Source organism: Cebus imitator, unplaced genomic scaffold (genome assembly GCF_001604975.1).
Source record: "Cebus imitator isolate Cc_AM_T3 unplaced genomic scaffold, Cebus_imitator-1.0 Scaffold15, whole genome shotgun sequence".
Lineage (NCBI taxonomy): Eukaryota > Metazoa > Chordata > Mammalia > Primates > Cebidae > Cebus > Cebus imitator.
Genome location: NW_016107330.1, coordinates 3742779 through 3769469, shown reverse-complemented (window position 1 = coordinate 3769469; position 26691 = coordinate 3742779). Strand labels below are relative to the sequence as shown.

Genomic DNA, 26691 nt, shown 5'->3' with positions numbered 1-26691 from the left:
CAGAGTCTTGTCGCTCAGGCTGGAGAGCAGTGGCACAATCTTGGTTCAATGCAACCTCCAACTCCCAGTTGACGCCATTCTCCTGCCTCAGCCTCCTGAGTAGCTGGGACTACAGGCGCACACCACCACGCCCGGCTAGTTTTTTGTATTTTAGTAGAGACAGGGTTGCACCATGTTGACCAGGATAGTTTCGATCTCCTGACCTCGTGATCCACCTGCCTCAGCCTCCCAAAGTGCTGGGATTACAGGTGTGAGCGACCACACCGGCCTTTCTTTTTTGTACCTGGTCTTGCTGTTACCCAGGCTAGAGTACAGTGGTGCAATCATAACTCACTGCAACCTTAACCTCCTGGGCTTAAGTGATCCTCTTGCCTCAGCCTCTCAAGTAGTTGGGACTGCGGGCAAGCATCACCATACCTGGCTAATTTTTTTTATTTTTATTTTGTAGAGACAGTGTTTCCCTATGTTGCCCAGGCTGGTCTTGATCCTCCTGCCTTGGCTTCCTAAAGGGCTAGGATTACATGCCCTTTCTTTGGTCTTTATGATTGCTTTTATCATGCCCCCAGTCAGAGAGCCACAACTTGGATGATCTTCAAGACCCTTGCAGGTGTGAGTGAAATCTCACTTCACATTTCCTGAATGTGTGTGCTCTTCCAACTTAATCCAAACTTTAAGTACTAATGAACACCCTTGGGTCTGTGTTTGGGAAGCGCTTCAGGGTTCTGTTCTTAGGGTCTTGGGATGCAGTGTCCAGTGAACACTGAGTATCTCCTCATGTGCTAGAAACCACATTCTTGGTCTAAAGAGCAAGGGTGAAAGCTGTCTTCGCAGTCAACCAATACCTTCAAGGCAGCATGCTGAACTTGGCTGAGGAAATGGAAGATCATCATACACACACCCTTGCTGTGTCAATGACATCCCGTGCCCTGGAGCGCCTGGCTGGTTCAGTCAAGCACTGACTGTCCCACTGCATCCGGGAGCCCCTGAAAAAGAGTCTAACTGTGCTCATTTGGGGGTTGTTAACCACACCTCCCACTGTCTCTGCCACTCAGTGCTTTGGTTTGGAAAGCGTAGCCCTTCCCTTCTCTAGGCTTTTGGATTTCTGTTGCCATTTTCTTTTGACTGGCTCTTTCCCAGTTCAACTGGGCAAAGGTGGATGAGGTATTTGAATAGCTGAGGGGAGCATTTCTTGATTAAAGCCAATTCTTTGCCTATTCTACACTGACGCTGTGCAGCTAAATGTGGCCGGACAAAAACGCAACCAGGATGGCCATTCCCACTTTAAATTCACAGTCATCAACCTCAAATGGGTCCTGAATGTCACCTGGCAAACATACCATACTTCTCTGGCCTGTTCACTTTCCCGTTATCCTACAGGACTGTGCACCTTCTCTCTCTCCAGATCGCCATCACTTCCCGTCCTGTATTCATTCATGCCTGATGGGAGAGCACAGAAGCAATCATCCGAATATTAAGCTCCCCATCTCTACTGATCTTCCTGGCCTGCCAGGCCCTCTTCTCCCTTCTTCCTTACCTGCCTCTTGAATTTCCGGTCAGTTCTCTCCATTTACGGCCAGATTCCTCTAGAGTTGGTATTTCTCTCCAATTTCCCTCCTTCCATTTTCCCCTTGAATCTACTTCAACCTGGCGTTCACCTCCAATGCTCCATTGAAACCGCTTTCAGAAAGGTCTCCAGTGACTTCAGCATTGCTAGGTCCATTGATAATTGCTGGTCCTCATCCCCCGACTTAGAAGCAGCACTCAACAGTCTTTGAAACCTTTCTGGCCTCGGCTTCTAGGATCCATCCCCTCCTGCCGTCACTGTCTCTGGATGATCCTGGTGAGTCTCCTTTGCTGTTCCTTCTTCAGCTGCCTGAATCCTAAGTGTGACTTCCGTCCTGCTGGAGCTTGGACCAGGGACCTGAGAGTGCGCTGAGCAGCAGCCATGCAGTGCGGAGACTGCCACTTACTCTTGGGAAGTTGAGACCGATCAAGGCGTGGGGTTGCCTCCCTGGGCTTGCAGGGAGAGGCCACATTTTACTGTGAACATTGTACCAGGTTTGGTTTTTGTCACTGCTGATAGCTCTAGAAGCTATGGATCACCAAGAGACTAGAAGAAAATAGAGGACAAGTTTGGGAAGTCCACAGAGCATTTTATTCCACAGGAAGAAAAGTGACGACTCTGAGAACCAGACTCCAGAGTCTTAACACACTGGTGACTGTCATAGTGCTTACATAATAGAGAACCAGCTATTTTATTTTTAGAATTTTATCAAGCAGCTACTATGGTATTTTGAGGCACAGATGATACTTACAAACAAAGTGGCCCTGGAGCCTTCGGAACACTGAGGTGAGTCCCCACCAAGCAGTGAGACACTCTAGGGTTAGGGGAGGGGCCGCTTGTCTGTTTCCCACTGTAGTGTCCAGGCCCAGGGCCTGGCTCGCCTTTCAGTGAGCACAGAGAAGCAGCGACAGCCAGGCAGCGACACGGGTCAGCCAACTGTGCCGGGTCAAAGGACTGGGTGGCTTTGGAGAGCTCCCTACCCAATTTCCCCTTATTCCATTTATTTTACTTTCCTCAGAGATGAACTGTGTGTTTGAGGCAGAAAGGAAAGCGGTAGAAATGATCGTAACAAAGTCTGAGACATCGCTGTCTGAATAGCAACTTACAAAGAAACGGGCATTCAAGGAGCCAGGGGCAGGGCCTACTTCCACCAAAGCTTTGGATGTTTTACTAGTGAGAACCAGGAGGGGATGTCAAATGCCCCTGAAACCTTCTGGCCATGTCTGGCCCAGGGCTGCAGAGCAGGGAGAGCTGAGAAGTGGAGCAGCCAACAGTGGCCCTTCCACCTCCTACCTAGCCCTACCCTAGTTGATCTTTGGATTCCATTTTAACATCTGCCTCTCCTAAGGTGCAAATGTCAAAGTGCTTGGTTATGCAATCACAGGAGATGGGCAACTATTTAAAGAGCTGATTAAAATTAGAAAGGAGCCAGAGGAGGGCATCTAAACACTTCTCTGGATTCTTCCTAAAGCACCAGCCCACAGGGCAGCCCACAACTAAGCTTCCTGCAGTCAGATCTGAGAATCCCCCGAGCTGCTGTGGCCCAAAGCAGATTCTTTAGTAATACTAAACTCCTTAATCTCATCAAGAAATTTCAAGTGACTTTGTTCCAGAAGGCGACAGAAAGCTCGCTGACACATACAATCAACCCTTCTGAGAGTCTCATCTTTTAAGAGATCATGATCTCAGGCAGTGGGTTACTGATGACAAAAACCACAAGCCAAACTCGTGGGGGTGCAAGGAGGGAGGCTGAGGAGGAAGTGGGGAGGAGCTGCCACTTGGCTGCCTTCTGCTGCGATCTTGAGCAGTGCATGAGTGCTGATACAATCATGACTAACCCCCAGCAAGACACAAACAAACTAAAACCCACCCAATGCTGCAAAAGCCAAGTTTCTATTCTGCAATCCACTCACTTGGAGTTCAGTGAAGGCTCTCCAAGCCTCAGTTTAAGAAAGCTGATCCTTGAACACTAGGTAGCTAAAGCACTTGTGCTAAAGCTCCCTTCCTTCCTCTCTGCATTTGTGCACGTGGGCACACACACACACACACACACACACACACAAACACACAGACACTGAGGGGAAGTGGGAAAGGAAAGCGGGGAAGGAGATTAGCTTCATTTGTGTCTTGGAAGGATTTGGGTCATGAGTTATAAACACCAAAACCTTCCACGCATCCACTGAGTCATCCCAGACTCAGCTACATGTGACAAGGTTGTAGAAATTGATTAGCTTTATTAAAATAAAAATTTAAAAATCACAAGGTGAGTCATTCATTCTAAAGTCAGGCCCTTTTTCCCCTCTCCCTATTGGCTTAATCCTTACAGAAAAGAGAAACACTGAAAACAAGACCCAGGGTGCTCATACCAAGCCTTGCTCCCAGCTGGAATTTAAAACCGAGGATAAGAGATGCTTTCATCAAATCTTGGTTCCACGAAAAGTTTACAAATACAGCTTTTTCATACTCCTATTTCATCCCCCTCTCTGGAACTCTTCCCCCATCCTTTCTCATCCTGGGGTTACCATCCCTGTGTCCCCTCGGGCTGTGGAGCTGCGATGCCTGCATGTGACTTTATTAAAAAGAAAAGAGTCCCAGGGCTTTGTTCTTGGTGCCCAGGAAGGAGAGCACGCTTATGTGGATTTCTGATTTGTTGCAACAGTTCAATGGGATTTTTCTTCTCCTTTTCAATCAACAGAGTTTACCCATGTTTCAAACCTCTCTAGTAATAACCTGAGAAAACTGAGAATGCTGATTTGCATGTGTGTGGTAGCAGAATACAGGTTTCCCTCCAAGTTTGGTTAAGACTAGTTAGGAAAAAGCCAAACAGGTAACTTACATCATTTGTGAGAATCTAAGCACTCTTTGTAAAATGGGGGTGAGAAATTAAAGGTGGGCTCCCAAGCCCCTCTCCTAGATCCTTCGGAAGGGCCAGCGCCAGTCCTGGGGGCTGCCACTCACGGCCCAATTGGACAGCCATGATGTCAGAGGCGTCCCTCCTCAGGGACACGGCTCTCACCTCAACCCACTTTCCTGGAAATACTTTAGTCTCCAAAACTAAGACATAACATTCTCTAACTTTTAAGAATGACTTTCTATAGACAGTATCCTGAATTAGACATGTAGGATTAGTGCAATAGAAGATCCAATATAATTTTATATTACTTTACAGTTAACAAACCTTTACACACAGCACAGGCCCTGTTCAGAAATGTTCCTATATATTTACAAACACACAGTTGTACATATATACATGTTAACAAAATACAGGGCAATCTAAAAATTAGATTAGTCTCAGTACCTGTTTTTAAATGTTATTTAACCAATACCTTTAGAAATTACTTCCCACAATCTAAAATAACTCACTGCCTCACAAATTAATATGATTTCCATGTGTATTTTTCCTGATGAGCATTTACTTTCCCTCATTCCTTGACAACTTCCCTAAAGCTGACTCTGGCTCCGCCTCTGACGTAAGCCACGCTCGGCCTCCTTCCTCCGGGGTCTGGGCAGCAGAGGCTTCAGGAGTCCAGCTCCAGCTGCTCTCGGTTTTCGCTGAGTCTCAGCATAAGCTGCTGTTCATAGTAGAGGCTCTTTGCGTAGTTTATTTCCTGTGACAACTTGACAGCGAGGACCTCAGATTTCACGTGGACCTAAAGAGGAGGACAGGGTGAGTCTCCTGCCTCCAGGGTGGGGAGACTCAGGAATCAGATCCACCCAGGCGGTGGCTCCCAGCCCAGCTGCATCTCAGGGTGGGATGAGTGCACGTCAAAGATACAGAGATGCCGGGGCCTGCTCCCAGTTCACCCGTACTCACAAGTCTCGGGTGGGGTCCTGCAATCTGTCTTTTCAAACATTCCCCAGGACTGTGCAGCCAACCCATACTCACCTGACATTTGGGAAACTACGGAACCGATCTCCAGAGGTGAGACCAACAGCAAGAATGTGGGATTCACATCTAAGGTCTGGTGACGGCCGATGAAGGAAGAATAATTGGCGAACAAAAGCCTGTAGGTCTTTCTTACCACAAACACCTCCCTGCCTACCTGCTTAAAAAGGGGCAGAGGTATAGTGGCCAAGGCTGCCCACCTGCTACAGTGAAGGGATCTGGAGAAATACTCACACTTTGGGGTGCTCACTCTCTTCATCAGCCAGTTCTAACTGAAGCCAGTGGCCCCGGGGGAGCCTTCCTCAAGCCCAAGTGCATTCCTGAGCAAGGGGCGGGGGCCGAAGGACTCCAGAAGAGAGAGGCCCAATGAGGCGAAGCTATTTCTGATCCACGGAGAGAGCAGAGGTGGGCAGGCCCTTTTGATTAATGAATAATGCTTGAATTCGAGTGTCAAAATCCTGGCATCCCAGGTGACAATGAGCAGGACTAACACCTGGGTGCCATGACAAGCCACCAGGGCAGACTGGCCAGAGACAGCACAGCAAGGGGCTCTGCAGCTGGTGTCAAGCCATTTGGATTTGAACCCTAGCTCCTCAAGTTGGCTGTGTAGCCTTTTTTTTTTTTTTGAGACGGGGTCTCGCTCTGTTGCCTAGGCTGGAGTGCAGTGGCGTGACCTTGGCTCACTGCAACCTCTGCCTCCTGGGTTCAAGCAATTCTCTGCCTCAGCCTCCTGAGTAGCTGGGATTACACCACACCTGGCTAAGTTTTGTATTTTTAGTTGAGATGGGGTTTCACCATGTTGGTCAGGCTGGTCTCGAACTCCCGACCTCAGGTGATCCACCTGCCTTGGCCTCCCAAAGTGCTGGGATTATAGGTGTGAGCCACCGCGCCCCGCTGGCTATGTAGCCTCGAATGAATAACCTGCCCTCACCAATAGTGAAGTGGGGAAGACAGTAGCACAGTTCTCAGACAACCCACAAGACACCAGCCCCCCAGGAACATCAGCGACTCACAGGAGCTTTATTATTTAAAAGCTTTGTCATAACAATGTCTGGTCCCCTTTGGAAGCAAAGTATAATTTTTATTTATAAGTACTTATTGCACATGCTATATACTACTTCTATGCACAGAATAAACGTTCCTGTTTCCCGCGTTAAGGAGAAACGATGGAGAACCCAGTGGGAGCTCCAGCGTTTTCTGCGATTCAGTGCACCGAAGAATCCCAGTTGAGGAGCAGACAAGCCCTGTGTGTTGTGTTAGCTGTTTCTTACCACCAACGAGCATAAGTATCGTTCCCCTCACTACATCAATGGGTAACTGAGGCACAAACGTGAGGCAGTAACGTTCCCAGGGGCATCCACGGGCCAGCTGGGAGGGCAGCATCACCGCGGGAACATACCCTGGGCCCCTCCCACGTTCAGGACTGAGAGGCAGCACTCCCGGGAGGGCCCGGCCTGAGTGCCTGCTGAAGAGGGGGAAGCAGGGTGGACGCACGGGGCCCGTAGGGGCCTGAGAACAGGCCCGCGCACTCACCATCGGCTTCTGGTGGGAAGGGCCTGGGATGGACACGCCACTGCTTGTGCTCACAGCCTTCTTGGTCACCTGCACGTACACTTTCCCATGGTCTTTGGAGACAAGGCAGTGGTAGAGGTCATCGTATTTGACTTCTAGGAAAATGGCTTCTCGGTCCACGTAGTCTCCACTTTTCAGGAAGTAAACCGCTTTGGAGGAGATGAGCACGCAGTAGCTGTCAATGTTCTCCACGGCGATGAAGCTGCAAAGCAAGACGGGAACACAGGAGTGACACCCGCGCTTCGCCCAGTGTCAGTGGAGGACCACTGCGGGCTCTGTGGCTCCGGGGCCTGAGTGCGAATCCAGACCCCCTCGCTCACTACACCTCGGGCAGGTGGCTTCATCACGCTGAGCTTCGGCTTGCTTTTTTGTAAATTAGGAACAAAAGCGAGACTGGCCTCAGGGGGCTGTTGTGAGGTCCATGGCCATGGCACCCCTCACCCCTCCATAGGACGCTCAAGAAATGTCAGACCATCAACCATTTCAACAATAGAAATAATTTTACATCCTGAAACTGTATCTTGTGGGGTGTTTGCATGTCTGGATAGCTTAAAGCTTACAGAAAACTGTAATAATGCTCTATTGGACACGACGGAAAACATGATGCCTTTCAATATGAAACTGAAGGAGAGCCGGAACCAAAGGGGAAAAAGCAGCATTAAACAGGTTCAGCAGGCTGGGTATGGTGGCTCATGCCTGTAATCTCAGCACTTTGGGAGGCCGAGGCAGGTGGATCACGAGGTCAAGAAATTGAGACCATCCTGGCCAACATGGTGAAACCCCGTCTCTATTAAAAATACAAAAATTAGCTGGGCATGGTGGCATGCGCCTGTAGTCCCAGCTACTTGGGAGGCTCAGGCAGGAGAATTGCTTGAACCCGGAGGCAGAGGTTGCAGTGAGCCGAGATCGCGCTGCGCCACTAAACTCCAGCCTGGTGCCTGGCGACAGATCAAGATTCTGTCTAAAAAAAAAAAAAAAACCAGGTTCAGCAAATGGCACACCATGAAGAGATGGCCTGGTGTTCAAGTACTCGCATGGCCGCATCTGCTTCCTCCCTCCCAAAGCTCAGCACGTCCGGGGACAGGATGCTCCTGTCCACTTCAGGTTCAGAAAACTCTCAGAGTCAGACAACACTTTCTTGGGTGAAGCTATCATCTTCGTTTTTGAAACTCTTGAGTTGTTACTTCAGGAGCATTAGAGCCACTCTGAAAAAACCCAATTCCTCTATCATGGAGCTCACATAATTGAAGTAGAAATTTATGCATGTCAAAACTCTCTGGCCACTGAATGGAGACCAGTGAACCTTGGGAACAGCGTGACAGTTCCCTGGGCCTGGCTGCCTCCCCTGCATCTTGTGACAGCCCTTCACAATGGGGCTGCAGTGTCCAGCGGCAGTGGAAACGGATAAAGGCTGACGACAGAGTGGCGGTCGAGCTCCCGCTGCCAAACGGAACTGCTCAGAGCCCAGCACCACCTGGAAGTGTTGTTATGAAACCTGGGTCCACAGCCGCATTGTTCCCAGGCCCTCTGAAGGAGGCAGAAGCCCGGGGGGTCACCTGCCTGTCGCGGGTAACAGGCTGCTGGGACCCCCACTCACTTGGGGTCCATGAGGACGCACATCTGCTCTCTCAACTTCTCTACAGCCCATCCCCTCCCCGCAAGGATCACAGGTCCCAACCTCTCTGTGAAGCCACCCCCACATACTCCAGCCCCCTCTCCACTTTTGAGCATTTAATTGCGATGCCCCCAAAGCACAGCCAAGCACCAACTCGTTCTTTCCACGTGTCCCGGATAAGTCTCTGCTCTCTGCCTGCAAGGTGAGCCCCATAAGTGGGGTCCATATCTCACAGCCCCGTGTCTCCCTGAGCACCCCACGGAGTTGGCTGCCCCATCAGCACTCAGTAAGTATCTGCCTTGTTCCAGTGCCATTTTAATTACAGACACCTGTGACAAAAACTGGGGCTTATCGTTCTATTCTAACTGGTTGTCAATGCCAAGAATGTAGACTGGTAAAGTCTCAATGCCAGAATTAGAAAGACCCGCAGCCATCAGCGTTCAGGCCACTCGGCACGGACAGTCTCATATCTAGCACTCTGACAGCATTGAGCACAGCATTGTCACTGAACAGAGTTAGATGGAATCTGAAATAGCTGGTCTGGGGAAGAAGGGAGGGCATGGGGACAGACAGAAAGACAGACTTAGAGGGATAAGGATGATCCTGCAGAGAAGAGGCGACATGGTGCCAGCCAGAGCTGGCAGGGACCCGAGCTGAGACCCCGGAGCAGCCTACACTCCTGAGCACTGGAGGGCCTGGTGCACAGCCCCTGAGGCCATCATGGGCTCTCCAAGAAGACTCCAGAGTTGGCCACCATGATTGGTGACAGCAGGAATGTGTATGAAAAATCCAACTGAGATTTGAGGTCCTTTCCTCTAGGTGAGTATGGTACACACACTTCCACCCCACTGCCTAGCCCTCAGCCCCTAGCACCACCCCACTGGGCACTCGCCATAGCTAACATTTGCATGTCAGCCAAGGGCTTTCCATCTGGGCAGCTTGCTCTCACACCCAGGCCAGAGTGGCCAACACGACCAGTGTGCTTTCCATCCTCGAAAACTTCTGCAGGCTTTAACACAGACTCTTCCAAGATGCCCCAGATGCTACAAGTCTTCCTTCAGGCCAGAACCACTTCTGGAGGAGGGTGGCTCTGAGCCAGGATGCCCTCCGGAAGGTAGAGGGCACAGCGAGGGAAACACAGGCCGAGTGGCAGGAAAGCCTGGCCTGTTGGCTGACTCTGGCTGAGTCCGCTGCCTTCTTAGGAGCTCAGATCCCTTCATCTCTCTGATGGAGATGGAAATCCCTGCCAGCTTTCTTCACAAAGTGAGAACAGAGGTCAAAGAATTCCTGGCCATACAGAAAGGTAAGCAGAGGAAGGCAGTGCTGTCAATCCCATGGATCTTTGTCCCTTAAGTCAAGGGCCCTGTGCGTGCCCTGAAGCTGCTACTGATAGGAAATAACACATTTTTGGAAATTTGCATGAAATGTTCTAAAGTCTTTTCAAATCAAAAGCAGATCAGAGCCAAGGGTCTGGCTGAAGGAAGGAGAAAGGAGATAGTGAGGCCACAGCCGGAGCTGGGCAGTTACCCCAGGGACCAGGTAGCCACAGCTGTGTCCCCAACGTCCTCCTCCATTTTCCTGCACCCACAGTGGCCAGGGCTTTGGGCTGCATTAATAATTAATTATTATTATTATTTTTTTAAATTACAAAATCTGGCAACCATATCAAATAATAATTAAACAGCTCCAGACCAGACCCCTTATCTAATGGAGCCCAATCCCAAACTTGTTACTCTGAGAGAAGCAGCAAAGCTCAGGGTGGTAAGCAAAGCCTGGCAAACGCAGCATGCCCCCCGCCCTTCCCTGCTGCCCCTGTGCACCTTCCTCCGTTCCCTTTCCCTAAAGCCACAGGCCATTCCCCTCCCTCCCTGGCCTAGTTCTCCCAGGTTTTCCTTTGCCTCACTTGAGCTCCTGGTGCTCACACTGCTTTGCAGTCTCGACCCGGGCTCTCCTCTCTTCACTGCCCTTAGAATCAAGCTTCCCACAAGGCCTACTTTTGGTCTACAAATGAGTGACTGTTGGAAAAACCTCAAGGGAAGAATGCCACCATGGTCTCAGGTGGTCCTGAGCACACTCCTTGTGTTCTCTGTTATTAACTGAGAGGGAAGGGGAACAAAAAAGTGCAGCCAGAAACACACAGCATCCAGATAAGCTTTATCCTTCAAATCTGAGACCTAGAGAAGTCACCCAGTATTTGGCTGACACATTTTAGGTTGCTGTAGATACTATAATTGATTCTATTTAAAAAATAGGATTTTTATACTATTCTTAAACCTCGGTTAAAAGTTTTAACTCTTGGGGTGGAGCATGGTGGCTCTCACCTATAATCCCAGCACTTTGGGAAGCTGAGGCAGGAGGACTGCTGGAGCCCAGGAGTTCAAGACCAGCCTGGGCCACATGGTGAGACCCCATCCCTATTAAAAAAAAGAAAAAGTTTTAACTCCCCTTTAAGGAGAGTAAGAGGATACTCTGGTCTTGGGGGTTAGTGTCGGAAAGTTTCTTCTGAGGGAAGGGAAGGCTGTGGCACTGCTACACCCTTTTCCAAGATGACAGGTGCTAAGAGTGGGTGAATCTGGCAAAAGCCAATGCCACCAAAGTAGACCCCACCATAAACCATGAACCACAGGGCTGAAGCAGTCCCACCATAAACCACAAACCACGGGCACTGTCAACAGCAGCCACGGCAACACCGACAGCAGCTTCAAGCCTCCTCTGGGGCAGGTAACAACGTCCTCCCAAATCACTCAGTAGCCTTGCCAGGGGAGCTGGCCGCCCTGGTGCCAGCCGCCTCCGCCTCTCACTTTGCCCGGAGTTCCCCATCCTGATGTGTAGAACCCCATTGGTCTACTCTGCAGGGCCACTGTGATGCTGTGAGCTAATCCACATGCCCCACACAGAAGAGACCCGAAGTTGATGGTGGCTCTTCTGTTGAGAACAGGTGCCTAGCTATCCCAAACCTGTGGGGGATGACCCCTCCTTCCCCCACACATCCTCTCATCAGCAGATTGGAGAAAGAGATGTCCCTCTAATAGGCCACATGGAAAACAGGCTCATGACCAACTTCTCTCAGGGAGAAACCTGCGAAGTAACTGTTTCAGACACTCTACTTGACTTTTCGCCTGCTTTTTTTTTTTTTTTAAGCTATATTAACTCATTTATATATCTGATTCTACCTCCTCTGGAGTCATTTCAAAATCGGAAACATTCTGAGTCGCCTGACTCAGCGCTCCTGGGAACAGACCCCTCTACCCCTAGGTATTAGCCCCACCCCAGGTCCATCTGTGGCCCTGACTCTATGGGCTTATGTCGCTCTGAGTGCCCGGCCTTCTTCAGGGTACCTCAACGTCCACTGGGGAGTGGCTCCTTCTCCAACCTTTGTTCTTCAGCACCCCAGCCTCAGCTGATGGCATCCCCATCAACCAGATACTATAGTGTCTGTAGACACTATAGTTGATTCCGGGAAAGGAGCCCAGAGGCTCTCTCAACCCTCCTCCTCACTCAGATCCAGCCTCGCAGTCTCGGCATCCACTAGTGCTGTCTCCTCCACACCCTCCAATCTGTCCCCTTGTAGTCATTGCTAGGCCACTGTGTCCAGGGCGCTCCGCCTTCTCCCTGGGCTACTCCGAGGGCCTCCTAACTGGCTTCCCGCCTGCAGTTGCTCCACCTGCTGCCGTCAAGGTTTGATTTTTAATGAGTGGGATCCTCTCCTTCACAATCTCACTACCACCTACGGGAGAGGCAAGCTCCTTGGCATGACCACGGAGGTCAGTCTTCAGCATCCAGCCTGGGAACACACCTTTCCAGCCTCTGCTCCTTCCCTCCACACATGCTGCTGCCACAAAAGGCTGACCCCAAATTCTCCAGACCTGTCGTGATCTCTTCTGCCCCATGTCTCTGCCCAGCACTGTGCTCTGCCCATGCGCCTTCTCTCCTTGGCACATTTCTCTGCCTCCTGAAAGGTCAGGTGACTTGTCCAGAGCCTTTTCTGCGAAGTCTTCCCGGCTTTCCAGTATAAATTAATCTCTTCCCATCTGTGGGTCCATGACACGTTGCTCACACTTCTATTTTAACAGCAATATATGTTATAGGTCATTGGCAATACAGTGTCTGCTTCCCCTGCTACGCACTGAGGACAGAGGAAATTTCTTACTCACCCTGGTACATAGTAGGATTCAATAAATGAATGCGTGAGGGTGTCTCAGAAAGTGACACTGGCATTGTAGCAAGGCAAGGAATTTGCCAGCATACAGGCAACTTTGGATGCTGGACACCTGTTACCAGTAGGAAAGTTTAAAACTTCTCTGGCAACTCCTGATTTAGCTGATTAAAGATTTAACAAACCTTTAGCTTTACCAGAGGAGCTGAGCCATCTGCCAAATGCAGGTTTTAATTTGGGGCATATCGAAAAATGGCCGAGTCTGTAAATGTCAATAGTTACTGACAGATTATTTCCTGGTTTAGGAAATGGAAGCTAATGAATTCTATTCCATTCCTCAGAAGGAGGGATGTTCTTATTTTGAGACTGTGTATGTTACTATAAGGTTTATATTTATAATTATATACTATTAGAATCAATATTATGTGGTGTGTTCAATAATTTTCCTGATTTCTCTCTCTCTCTCAAATTTCTCAAGAAGAGACAAGATACAAAAATTGTAAACAGCACATTTACTAAGTAAACAAGAAAAGAGACTTTTACTCTTGACTTTATTTTCTTCTATATTCTTGGATTGGCTAACCATGCATATAAGTTTCTTTCTGAGACAGGGTTTCACTTTGTCACCCAGGCTGGAGTGCAGTGGCATGGTCTCAGCTCATTGCAGCCTCGACCTCCCAGACTCAAGCAATCCTCTCACCTCAGCCTCCCAAGTAGCTGGGGCTACAGATGTGTGCTACCATGCCTGGCTAATTTTTGTATTTTTTGCAGGGAAGGGATTTTGCCATGTTACTCAGGCTGGTCTTGAACTCCCGCCCTCAAGCGATTCTCCCACTTTGGCCTCACAGCCCTTTGGGAGGCTGAGGTGGGAGGATCGCTTGAGGCTGGGAGTTCAAGACCAGACTGAGCAACATGGCGAGACGCCCCCACATCTCTAGAAAAAATTAAAAGGAGGAATGACTTATCTGGCTGGTGGACGTATAGGCTACTTTCATTTTTTATACTTTTCTGTATTTAACAAAATCTCATAAATGTTACTTTCTAAAACTGCATTTAAAAGTACAATTTAAACTGTCTAATTCCAGAAAGCAGTAATTAAAGCAGCTTCCTAGGTCATGTGGGTTGCTCATGAGTCTTTTTTAAAAGGTAAGAGCCACCTGACTGCTCACCAGCCTAGTGTGCACCATTATATGTGATGCAGTATTAGAAATAAAATAGGTTCCGTAAAAAAATGAAAATGAATTTTGGCTGCAATGAGACATGAGTTGGAAGAAAACTTAACCATACAGGAGAAATTTTACTTTAACATCATCTTAACCTGGATCCTATTTCAAAACCAAAATTGAGAAAGATGGGAAGCAATGACAATTGTGTAACTTATCAGAGGAATATGTGATTAACTTGAAAGTGAAGCCTTTTCAGCTGGCCAGACCAGAAATCACATGTCGGTAACTCTCTTTTTAATACTAATTAATTGGATAGAATGAAAAAATTAAATGCAACTCGATCTGGGAGAACAAAGTTGAAGTCACCATGGGGCTGGGGACTTTGTGGGGTTTTCACTCCATCAGGAAATAATTACACAATATTTTCCAGAAGTGAAACAGTGAGCCTAACTGGAAAAAATGTGGAAACATTTACTTAGAACAGTAGAGCAGGGTATTAAAGACCCTTTAAAGGGGTTAACTCTGGAGGAAAATATGCAAATAATTAGATCTTTAAACATGTTTTTAATTACAAATCTAGGATAAAAGTCAGAGGTATGATTTGGTGCTTGTGTGCTTTTCCTGAAAACTCCTTTCTTGCAAAGTGGTGAGTGTAACGATCACTTCACCCTGAAGACACAAGCTGACAACTGAGGACACTTCAGAGCACATTCACTAGACTCCCTGATGGCTTCTTCCTTGTATACTTAGGAAGGCTGTGGTCACGTGCCTCCTTCAGCATTTACCGGCAAGACTCAACCCACAACTTGGGTGGAGACACATGGTTTTCATCTTGAAAGTCAAAATTCATTCATGCCAATATCTCTTCCTAGTTCATATGAATTTTGAGTTTCATGAAATCGATTTTACTGATTTCATTTTGATTCCAGTTTTTAGCTCTCTCTGGCTGTTTTTCAATGCGTACATCTCACTGGGAGCAATCCTATGTTGGCTGTACTATGCAACTTCTTCTATTGCAAATGAATTTCACAGTGACCAGAGATGGTTCGGCTTGAACAGAGGTAAGTTGGAGAGAAAAGTGAAAACATAACATGGAATAATTTATAATCTCATTTAGCCTCTGACTAAAATATGCCCATATGATTGGAAAATGGACACATGTGAACACAAATGCTGAACTGTAGCTATCTGACTATATTTACTGGGCACCTATTAGATGCCAGGCACTGTTCTATGTGCTGAGGATTCTTTCGTGAATGAACAAAGAAAAATCCCAGCCTCACAGGGCTGCCATTCTAGTAGACTCTGCACCATGTCCTGCCAGACCTGAGAAATGACTCTCTAGACCTCCCATCCAAAGGCTAAAAGTTCCATCTACAAAGCAGTATCAAGAGCAGCCGTGATACCAAACCCCTGCCCCAGGAAAGGCAGAAATATAAAGTCCTCCCTGGAGTGAACTGCATGGGCACTCTGGGCACTGGACTGAAACAGCAGAACCTATTAGTGACACCTGCTGTGGACAGAGTTACCCCTCCCTGCCAATTCATACGTGGAAGCCCCAACCCCAATGGGACCATTTGGAGTGAGTAATTACAGTTAAATTAAGTCATAAGGTTGGGGCCCTGAGCTGATAGGATTAGTACCCTTTTAAGAGACACCAGAGAGCTCCCTGTTTCTCTCTGCAATATGGGGACAAGTGAGAAGAGGGCTGTCTGCAAGCCAGGAAGAGAACCCCCACCAGGAACAGAATCAGCTGATGCCCTATCCTGGACCTCCCTCCCAGCCTTTAGAACTATCAGAAGACAAATTTCTGTTGCCTAAGCCACCCAGTCTATGATATAAATGGCAACCCAAGTAGACAAAACAACAAAATGTAACTCCATTATCAAGAGACCTTCTAATAATACCACAGGACTTACACAAGGCACATGTAGGGAGATCCCATTCTATCTGGCAAGCAACAAATACATTCTGGATTTGACTTTTGATATCCCCATTCAAATATTGCTATGAAATTATGAGATGAGATCTCCTTAACACTGTCTTTAACAGTGACTCCGAAGACTATCCTGACAGCTGACCTCAATTCCAGACATTCATCCACCCACCAAAAAACACTCACGGCACTCAGAATCCCCCCAAGCTCGCTTTACCTTAAAGGAGACAAGTAAGCATCAGAAGAAATTAAACTAGCATTTTGCTACTCACCAGACACAACTAACTGCTTTCTCTGGGCTGGTGGTTCTAACATCTATTCAGGTTATAGAGCACTTTTACGCTACAAGGAGCTCTGCAAAATATCCTAACATCGTGAAATATTTAATTCTACCACGTCAACTAGGAATAATATCACTAGCTGAAGATATGACAAGATCCTAGGTGTGTAAAGCTCCATATTTTAAGAGTAACAAAGCAATCTTAAGAAAAATCCATTTCCAAAATGTCCAACTACTAGTGGTTTGCTATTTGTTTTTCTGTTTTGTTTTGCTAGCATTCTGCAGCAAAAATAGGATATCAAAGTTTAAGAAATTCTTACAGAGAAAAACCTTAAAATTGAGAACATTTTACTCCTTGTCTTCTCTCTTTGAACTAACTAGAATGAGACTGTCATTTTCTAGAAACAAAACACTAAGGCCAGGCTATGGCACACAGTTGAGGACCACTCCTTCGAGTAAAAGGCTGTTTACCATCAGTTACATCTAAATCTAAAACACATTTGGGGCAAGGAATTCTTTGACCAGATCTAAGGTCTGAGGGTCAGGAAGATAACTCAGATCAGATGGAAACGTCTCAGGCTCAAAAGGAGAAGAGGCAACTCAGTAGACTCATAGGGCTGGTTTCCCATGGTCTGACTTACAATTCGTCCTGAGTGTTGTCCGTGAGTTTGAAGAGCTGCTCCTGTCCTTCCGCCTGGCTCTCTGAATATCGGGGAAGCAGCCCCTGGGGCCCTGTGCAGCACCGCGGTTTCCGAACCCTCTGTGCTTGAGTCCTAGACACATAAATGGACAAAAAGCCAAGAGGTGAAGTGTGTAGGTTAAATGCTTTTCCTTTCTCTCTAAATTAAAAGCACTCTGTAATACGAGACATACTCCAAATTTAGTGAATTAAACTACAGTATTCCCTGTGAATGCACCATGAAATAGTGGTTAAAGACCCTCATTTGAGTTTGAATCCTGCCTCTACCATGTTCTGGCCATGTGATCATGGACAAGCTGGTTAACTTCCTTAACACTCAGTTTCAAGTCTTCTCTCTGAACAGGATGATGACACCTACCTCACAGGACTGCTGTGAAGATGAAATAAAACAGTGCCCGCCAAGCCTGGTCCTGGCCGATGGTGAGCGGCACACCAGTGGCAGCTCTCGTTCCCACCACTATTACTATAACAGAGCCCCCCGGGCCACACCCTGTTTTTCTAGGCATCTCTTCAGGAGAGCCATCTTGGGATTTGTGATGGGTCTGGAAGAAAATCCTGGGCATTTAGTAAGAACACACCAACCCTTGAGACTTCTTCTAAGATGAGGTCAGTTGCTTGGGCAAAGGGTGAGGGACATGGCAATCATTCGAGGAGAAGAAAGGCCTCCTGGACCTGGCCCAGGCCAAGGCTGGGGTTCTGTAGTGGCTCAAAGGACACTCAGCTGTCGGCAGCCTGGAGGAATCTGCTTTGCTGTGGCTTTCAGGGTAGGCTGATGGTATCTTTTTCCACACACTACATACAGGGTAACTGATAAGTACTTTCTGGTGCTTTTCTAGAAACCGGAGTGCACATTCGTCTTGGAAAGGCTGTGCATATTCCAGATGACTGATAAGAGTGCACTGGGTCTGTCCTCGGCCTTGTACTTGCTGTACTTTTTATTATTTGTTCCTGGAGCCCACTGGAGTGAACCACCCCTCTCTAGACATATCTAAAAGAGAGAGGAAGGCTTACACACTGAATCAGCACTGCAGAAACATGAACCAACAGAAATATAGATATTTGCTTACAAGGGCAGCAAGTACTCTGGTGGGCAAGTCAGGTTAGTAATGTGGACAGAAACAACCCCAGAAACTTGCCACAGGCCATGCAAAGCTGGGATAACTGAGAAGTGCTCCCGAATCCAGGGAAGCACTCATTCATCAGGCTGTGCCATCTGAAGGACAGCCCCATACCTTGGTGATGTTTGATTATGTGCTGGAAAGACAGAAATCCGGCAATCATTTTAGGAAAGTTCAGTTACAAGGATGTCTTCAGTACTATTAATTGTACACTTCAAGGGTAATATAAAGAGACTGTACAGAAGTTTCAATGATCTGCACTAAGAGAAGGAGTAAAAAACCCATTGTATTTATATCACATACTCACATACCCTGCCAGTCTCAATTCTTCCTTTAAGACACAGGCTTACAGTTGGCTACTCAGAGCCCAACTATTGATTTAAAGTGGGACGGGTGGCATAGGGACCACGGCTAACGCATCAGCAGAGAAGCTGGACAGCTGATGCCGAAAGGACGCTGGCAACCTCTGCAGGCAGGGGGTTGAGGGAAGGAGCCTGGTGTGCTTCTCCAGGTAGCAGAGCTCCGTTCTTATCTCCTTGCCTAGCGAAACACCTGCTGTCATTCCAAATACTGCCTACACAGGCGAATAAAGTATGCTTCCCCCAAGGGCAGTCCTGCTGACCTCTCTGCCATGCCACATGGCAGAAACCCAAAGCCCTCTCCAAGAGGAATATGGCAGGCTCTGCTTCCTTATCACTTTCAATGTAAGGTTTGATTCAGACTCAACACATCTTCCCCAATCAACTAGGAGGCCTGTAGGCTCAAATTCAATATATATCCCAAATCCGACTATTTCTTCATCTCGATTTAACTAACATGTATCATGACAGTGGCCATGTAACTTGTTCTTTCCTTCCATCCTTGTCCACTCTCCTCATGGCAATGAGAATGGTGAGTTACATCAAGTCAGTCATCTGCTGAAAACACATTTGCTTTCCATCTGAGGTGGATAAATATGTTATTTATTGCTTGGCTCCATGTGGACTGGAAACTCCAGGAGAGGAGGAGTTTGTTTCATTCACTGCATTCCTGGGATGGAGAACAGTGTCTGGGTTACGGCAGAGCGGCGGTCAGGGTAAGCTGAAGAAGCAAGTGAGTGCCTGGTGGCTGGCAGACAGCATAAGGGCCATTAATTGAGCTAAAAAGGAAAGGCCATATGCAAGCATTGGTGGAGAGTTTGAAGATTAGGGATTTTGAGCACTGAAAGCAAAATCAACATTGAGGCAAAATGTGAACCAGTTAGAACCCCATCTTCCTGACAGAAAAGTCAAGGGTGTCTCTTGTCTACTCTACTGATCAAAACAAGGAAAGGGACATGAGGGCAATGTCCTGAAGCTGACATGGTTGACAGGCCTTTTCCCTCACATGAAGCAGTATTTTCCACCTGAAGCTGAGGAAAAGCATGCCACCAGGAGGAGAACACTTGCTGCAGTCCTAAACTCCTCCAGTGGATCCGAGGGAGCCAGAGAAGGTGAGGAAAGGCGGCTTGTTTCTGGATATTAAAAATTAAAAATTACATCCCATGACAACTCCAGAATAGTTGAGAATGGGAGTAAATGCGCTCACGTTGTTGATCTTCTCACATGATCAAACAGCTTTCCGGTGTCAACAGTTATTTCCTGACTCAGTGGACTCCCTCAGAGCCTTCCCCAAATTTTAGTGATCCAACCTCACCCCCACTACCAATACATTATTTTTTAACCTGCAAACTACCAACCTACCAAAAACATCAGAGAATACAAAAGCAGAGTGGCTCCCCTGGGGATACACACTGACTATTTGTTTTGTTTCCTTTCTTGACTGTCTTCACACAGGCCAGAAACTGTCTTCCCATTTCCAGGGTTCTCATTTTTTTTCAAGGGCAAGGCCGGATTTAGTGCTCAGCACTGCTGACTGGGGAGCTCACTGTGGCATTCAAGGCTAACTTTTCACCTCAACATGGAAGAAAAGACAGATGAGTTCAATTTTACCCTAAAAGGAAACGTCTTCTGTTACAGTCTTATGAACACAAGGACTTCCAGAAGGCACACTCTTACTAGAAGCAGAAAGCTGGATTAAAGGAATTTCCCCCCACTCCCCTATCAGCTCATCACTGTCAGTATCTGAAAAACTCTTCTTTCCTCTCCAAAGCTCAACTAAAAGTTTACCTTCTCAGGTCCAAGTTGGTAGGCTGTGGGGTCACGGGGGAGTATTTAAAGTCACTGCATATGAACAAATTTAGTTCCAATCTCAAAAAGAATTACCAAAATAATTTAAAAAGCCACCAGTAGCCTAGTGTTCTCAAACCTTGTAAGCCAGCAGAAAGTTTAACGTGATGTTCTTCCACCCAGGCCACTGTGTGATGATGTGGTTTTCTTCATCAATTGATGTGGCACTGTACATTCAAGTAGGCCTTTGAAACCAGTATGACCATGTGACAGCAATCCTACATTTGTCCATGCCCAGTGACTCAAGAATACAGTGTGTCCACTTTTAAGTGACTTTCCTGTATGTTCCAGTGAGCCTATGAGTACCCAGAGGGAAAGGACTCTAGTCCTTTTTTTTTTTTTTAACTGGATTTTAGAACTGGACTCATCATTATCCTGCCTTCAAGGCTCCCTCTCATCACTGGCCTCTCTTTATTTATTTGAAATAAACATCTGTGAAAGCAAAAAAACTCCATCACTCCATCGTGGACCACAACTTGGTCTTCTGCCACCCCAAATCCCTATTCCTCCTTTACAGAAGGCAGCTGCTGTTCTGAATCTTGAGTTTCTCATTCCTGAGCTTTTCTTTTTTTATGTAGTCTCACCACATTTCAAAGGACGCTCCAGTACATGCTTGTTATGTTCTTTGGGTTTAGTTTTGGGGTTTTGAAAAAGGATGTCACTGATTGCTAAGATTCAGGCATTCTTTTGTGTGCAGCTATGATTAATTCACCGTGTCTCTGCTTTATTAATATTGCACTGTATGACTATCCCATGATATATCCATCTTCCTGTTGATGGCACGTGGGTTTTTTCCAGGTTCTGCTATTACAAATGATGCTATTATGAACCTTCCTGTACGTGTTTCCTGGTGAACTTCAAGAATTTAACTAGGGGGAATTTGCTGGCTCACAAGATATAAATGTTCACTTAACAAGATAATCTAAACTGTGTGCGAAGTGGCTGAACTATTTTTATACTCCTGCCAATGAGGCATTTAAGAGGCCCTAGTGATCTACATCAGAATTGTCTAGGACAGCACTGTCCAATACATAGCCACTGACCATATGTGGCTACTGAGTATGTGAAATGTGGCCGTTGTAATTAAAGAACTGAATTTTAAATTTAAATTGTATTTTGGATAGCACTGATTTAGACACTTGAATATTTGCCAGCACTGTCCAATACATAGCCACTGACCATATGTGGCTACTGAGTATGTGAAATGTGGCTGTTGTAATTAAAGAACTGAATTTTAAATTTAAATTGTATTTTGGATAGCACTGATTTAGACTCTTGAATATTCGCTGCTTGAATGGGTATTAAATGGCTTCTTACAGTTTTCTTTCCCATCTTCTCCTTTCAGCCTACAGCACAGTGGTATCCAACAAATAAACAAATAAATAAATAAATAAATAAAAGTGGAGTAGCTGTGGATCCTGCCATTGGCGCTGGAGTGGCAGACTGACATCTAAATGACTCTGGCCCACCACTGTTAGAAAGGCCTGCGGCCTCCCTGGTGGCTTTGCTCCTTTCCTCTGACCACCTTTGCCGCCACTTGGGCAGGGTCTTGATACCACAATCCTGGGGACAATGGATCACTGAACAAGAGGTGGCCAAACCCCACCCACTCACCTCCCCCTAGTCAACAGCATCTCTTATGAACCAACATTCAACCTAAGAGTCTGTTCAGCACATGCCTCCCTCCTCTCAACACATGCAGCAGTTCTGCCTCCACAAACCTTTGTTTGGCCAAAGGTCTGCGGTATATTTAATTGCTGCCAGCTGGAGCTCGTCGGCCATGTTAAGCCCTCAGCTGCTGTGGTTTATAAATTTCACAGTGTATAGAAAGAAGCAGTCCTTCCAGTCAACCAACTAATCCAGAATGTCAGCACCAAACCAACTTGAGTTTTGAACTCCATGAAAATGTCAGGGAGTCTGCTGAACAGCATGGAGAGGACTCTTCCCCCAGGGAAGGGGCTGTGGATACAGTGGCTGATACTCTGCAGATATCCATCCAGTGAGGACAATCAATACAGGGTGTGCCTGCCTCTGGCCACTGCTATCTGACATACACTGGAGGCCCCAAACCAATGATCAGAGTAATAACAACAACTCATGTCATTTTTTAAAAAAAAGCAACAGTAAATCCAAACAAGGTGACACAGGAAGAGCTAGCCAGTTCCACTCAGTTTATCTTGCCTTTCAGCTGAGAGTCAACAGCTAGCCAACCATCAATTATTCGTAGCTTCTACGATGAGTATATCATAGTTCTATCAGTTAAGACAGATGTTGTGCACGCATACACATACACCTACATAGCTTAATTTGGATGAGAAGTCTGTCATGGCCAGTGTCTTATCAACCAAGTGATGTTCAAAAACAAGAAGTAAGTGAGTAGAAAGTGTATGTCACACTTGTGATGTCAGCATAACAGAATGTTTATTCAACTGATGGCTGCCATCTTCCTTAAGGGCTGCATGTTCTGAAGGCAACAAAGTGATGGGTTGGGCTTGCACTTACTTTATGTATGTGTCCAGGGCTTTTGTTTTAATCAAGTATCTTACTGATATATACTGTGCTTGAGTGTGCACAACTGACTGAGAACAAAGGTCAACCCAGACTACCTCTTCCAGTACTGGTCATTGATAACAGCTATAAGATACCAGGGTTCTTGACGAAATGGTCTAATCAAACATTTGTCATTTCTCTAAGAGAACCCCACAGTCTGTCTAAATAGTACTATCTGCACTGGAGTAGATGAATTGGTGAAAAACCCTCTGGTATCCACAGCAGTACATTGTCTGCAAGCCCAAGAAGCCCATCATGCCAACTTGAGTTTTGAACTCCATGGGCTGCGTCTATCTTGGACCTGTAGCTCCCACCATGCCATAGGCTGCATCTATCTCAGACCTGCAGCTCACTCCTCTCAGCCACATGCAAGATGAAGCGGAAAAGCATTTTCTAAAGATGAAGTGGAAAAGCATTTCTTCTCCACAAACAGATTTTACTCCTTTCAGTGCAAACTGTAATTAGAGAAGACTCTACTAGAGGATGAAAATTTCTAAAGTTTGGCTCTGTTTACATGAAAAATTCTTCCCCATAGTTTCAAAACAAACAGAAATACATCTTCTAGAACCCACTCAAAGACAGTATTCAATCTATAGGTTGGAACAATTTGGATTTTGAACACATGGAAAATAGGTTGGGCAGAAAGAAACCCTATGTTAGTAGAGATTAGTTCTTAAATGAAATTACTGAAGATCCAAACTAGGGTAGCCAGAAAAAACGAGCCTATTTAGAGCCCTGAGAATGGTTTGTGCCTGCCTCCTCCAGTCTCCTATTCAACCAACCTTTCCTGAACTATCATATGCATAGGGCAGCACTGGGCCCTGAGAAAGACCAGGATGAATTAAGTATCCAGGGAGCTTACGGCAATTCAGTGGAGAAGATGAACAGAAACAGGCAATGAGGACATGACAGGGAGCACTAGAGTAGGCAGTATAATATAATGGCTGAGAGGATCGGCTCTGGAGCCAGGCTGCCCAGTGGGTTTGAATCCCAGCTCCATCACTTACGAACTGTAACTGTAGGGAAGTTACGTCACTTCTTGGAGCGTTGGTTTTCTCATCTAAATGGGGGTAATAATGGGTTGTTGTGAGGAGTAGATAAGTCAATACATGTACAGTGCTTAGAACAGAGCCTAGTACATAACAGGCACTCGATAAAATGCTACCTATTCTTTTTATTAGTGCATTATGTAGAGTGCCACGGGTGCACACGAGGAGCCCTAGTTGAGGTGTCTGGGATCTAAGTTGGGCTAGGGTGCAACATCCAACCTTTTGCACTTAGTTTTCCTACTTGGAAGGCTCACTTCTTCAAACTGAAGTATTTTCCTTTCCCCTTTGCTTTCTCGTTAACATCCTATTTACCTCTCCCTAGTGTTCTGAAGTCATACGTGTATAACACACATAAAATCCCATGTTGTGCCACTGCCATTGAAAATGTGAGAAATTTGATTCAAGAAATCATTAGAAATTATATTAATATTGTTAAGTTTTTAGCAATTTGACATCCAGCAGCAGGGACGACATTTCCTGAGCTGAGCTTTCTTCCATCAGTGGGATTCACACCTGACTTGTTTATAGGGGTCAAGGCTTCCCATAATTTAACACATGTTTCGGGGACCCCATGACACTGCAACTGTGACAGCTGGTAGGACTAATGCCAACAGATATGCCTACTGGGATTTAAACTCTAAGACAAAAATACACCAGCTTTTTTTTTCTTTCTCAGTCAACTGCCTCAGGGGCGAGACTACCTGTTAATAGCTGGGTGGGGAGGGGCAAGGTAGTTACTTTATAAATAATTCCAATCAAGTAGATCACCTTATGGTAAGAATAGATCCTAAAAGGCTTGGATCTCTTAGAAGGCCATAATTTTTGCATGCATTCTGGGTTTGCTTTGCTTTTACAAAATAGTAGACAACCTATAAAGTGGTTGGCAACTTTCAACATCATGGAAGAACAAGGCGCTCTACAAATGTAATCTTTCTTTGTGTTCTAAGTAGAACATTCTGAGTCAGAGACTGCAATGCTTACTGAAATCTCTCCATGCATTATCAAATTCCTTGCTAACCTGTCACCTCTAAAGCCAATTCCAAGATATTTCATATGGACCAAAATACACAATCTCTGGTAAGCTTTATTTTGTAGCTTTTAAATACAAATGCTAATAACAAGCTGATTACACTAATAAACCAGATATTTTCACTTTTTTTTTTTTTTTTTGGTTCAAATTATTTTCCTGCCTTAGCCTCTGAAAGTGCTGGGATTACAGATGTGGGCCACTGTGCCCAGCCCAATATTTTCAGATTTATTTCTGGCAAGTGATTACAAAACCTCTTTCTTTTAATGTTTACATTATCTACCTTCTCTCAAAGTTGATCTATTTTAAGAGAAGAGATGAAATTTAAGAACAAGGTAGTTTGGGTATATATCCAAAGGATTAAAATTGTTCTGTTATAAAGACACGTGCACATGTATATTAATTGCAGCACTGTTTACAACAGCAAAGACCTGGAACCAACCCAAATGCCCATCGATGACAGACTGGACAAGGAAAATGTGGCACATATACATCATGGAATACTATGCAGCCATAAAAAACGATGAGTTTGTGTCCTTTGTAGGAACATGGATGAATCTGGAAACCATCATTCTCAGCAAACTGACACAAGAACAGAAAATCAAACACCGCACGTTCTCACTCAGAGGCAGGAGTTGAATAATGAGACCATGTGGACAAAGGGATGGGGAGCATCACACACTGGGGTCTGTCATTGGGGGAATAGGGGAGGGACAGCATGGGGTAGGGAGGTTGGGGAGGGATAACATGGGGAGAAATGCCAGATATAGGTGACAGAGGGATGGAGGCAGCAAACCACATTGCCATATATGTACTTATGCAACAATCCTGCATGTTCTGCACATGTACCCCAGAACCTAAAGTGCAATTATATATATATATATATAATTTAATGTGTATATGTGTGTGTGTGTGTGTGTGTGTGTGTGTGTGTATATATATAAAAGGTAGTATAAAGGAACATAGACTGAAAAAACACAAACACAGGCTGAAATCCCAGTCACTTACTAGCTGGGTGATACTGAAGAAGTTACTAGATTGTTCTTAGCCTCACTTTCCTTATCAATAGGTGAGAACTTAATACCTACTTGGTTGATAATGTTGAGATAAAATATGAAGAGTGTGTAGCATAGTGCCTGGCACATAGTAGGTGCTTGTAAGAGTTAATCATCTCCCTCTTTCCTACCTTTATTCAGAATTATTGGGTGTCACGTCCATTTAAAATACCAAAATGCAAAATTGCAGTATTTAAAGTTTTATCTTGACAGAGCACCCCGGGGGACAAGATTTCCTGAATCTATCTGAATGACTCATAAGGAGCACATCACATGTTGGATGCAGAGGTGTTTTCTGAAGAAACGACTGCTTAAAGCTTTACTCACCTGACCCACTCCCATCCATATCCTATTGCCTGACAGAGCTTTTTAAAAAGAGCTACAGCGAATCAAACTAGCAGCTCAATGAATTATACCAGATATCAAGTTCTTAGAATTGCCATTAATGAAGTTTTAGAAAAGTGCCATTAATAAAACTCACAGCAGGTGCTTTCAAAAGGGAATTTCAGGGGTAAAACACTTTCTGCAAATGAAGTTTGTAACACAATCTTAGCAGGTACAAGTGCTGAAAATGAAGCTGCCTTGACTGAAGTGGGGAGGTGTGTGTCCTTACTGTCACCTCTCCACTGGGAAGCCCTGGAGCCCCTCCCCCAGGGCCTTTTTCCATGACCAAAGCCAGGCAGATATGGGGATGCTCCAGCCCCTAGCGGGGACCTGCTTTGTGATTTGTTTCCTTTTCCAAGACCACCTGTTCACTCAGCCTGGAGGTTTTATTCCTCCTACTATCAAACAGAAACAATGGAAGAGGAT

General features: G+C 46.1%; 1 protein-coding gene and 1 non-coding gene across 2 annotated transcripts in view; both read right to left on the bottom strand.

Annotated features, from left to right (window-relative positions):
- Positions 1 to 2132: 2132 nt before the first annotated feature.
- The window catches only part of VPS13D (vacuolar protein sorting 13 homolog D), a 301395-nt gene continuing 276836 nt past the window's right edge, over positions 2133 to 26691 (bottom strand). Inside the window, exons 67-69 of the mRNA XM_017504510.2 lie at positions 16817 to 16948; positions 6984 to 7224; positions 2133 to 5214 (exon numbers count right to left, since the gene is read on the bottom strand). Coding sequence (XP_017359999.2) covers positions 5083 to 5214; positions 6984 to 7224; positions 16817 to 16948 — 505 coding nt within the window. The 3' untranslated portion in view covers positions 2133 to 5082. The remainder of the gene's footprint in view (positions 5215 to 6983; positions 7225 to 16816; positions 16949 to 26691) is intronic.
- Positions 6709 to 6856, bottom strand: LOC119468085. Its single transcript, XR_005196706.1, has one exon. It is a non-coding gene; the product is annotated as a small nucleolar RNA ACA59 (small nucleolar RNA).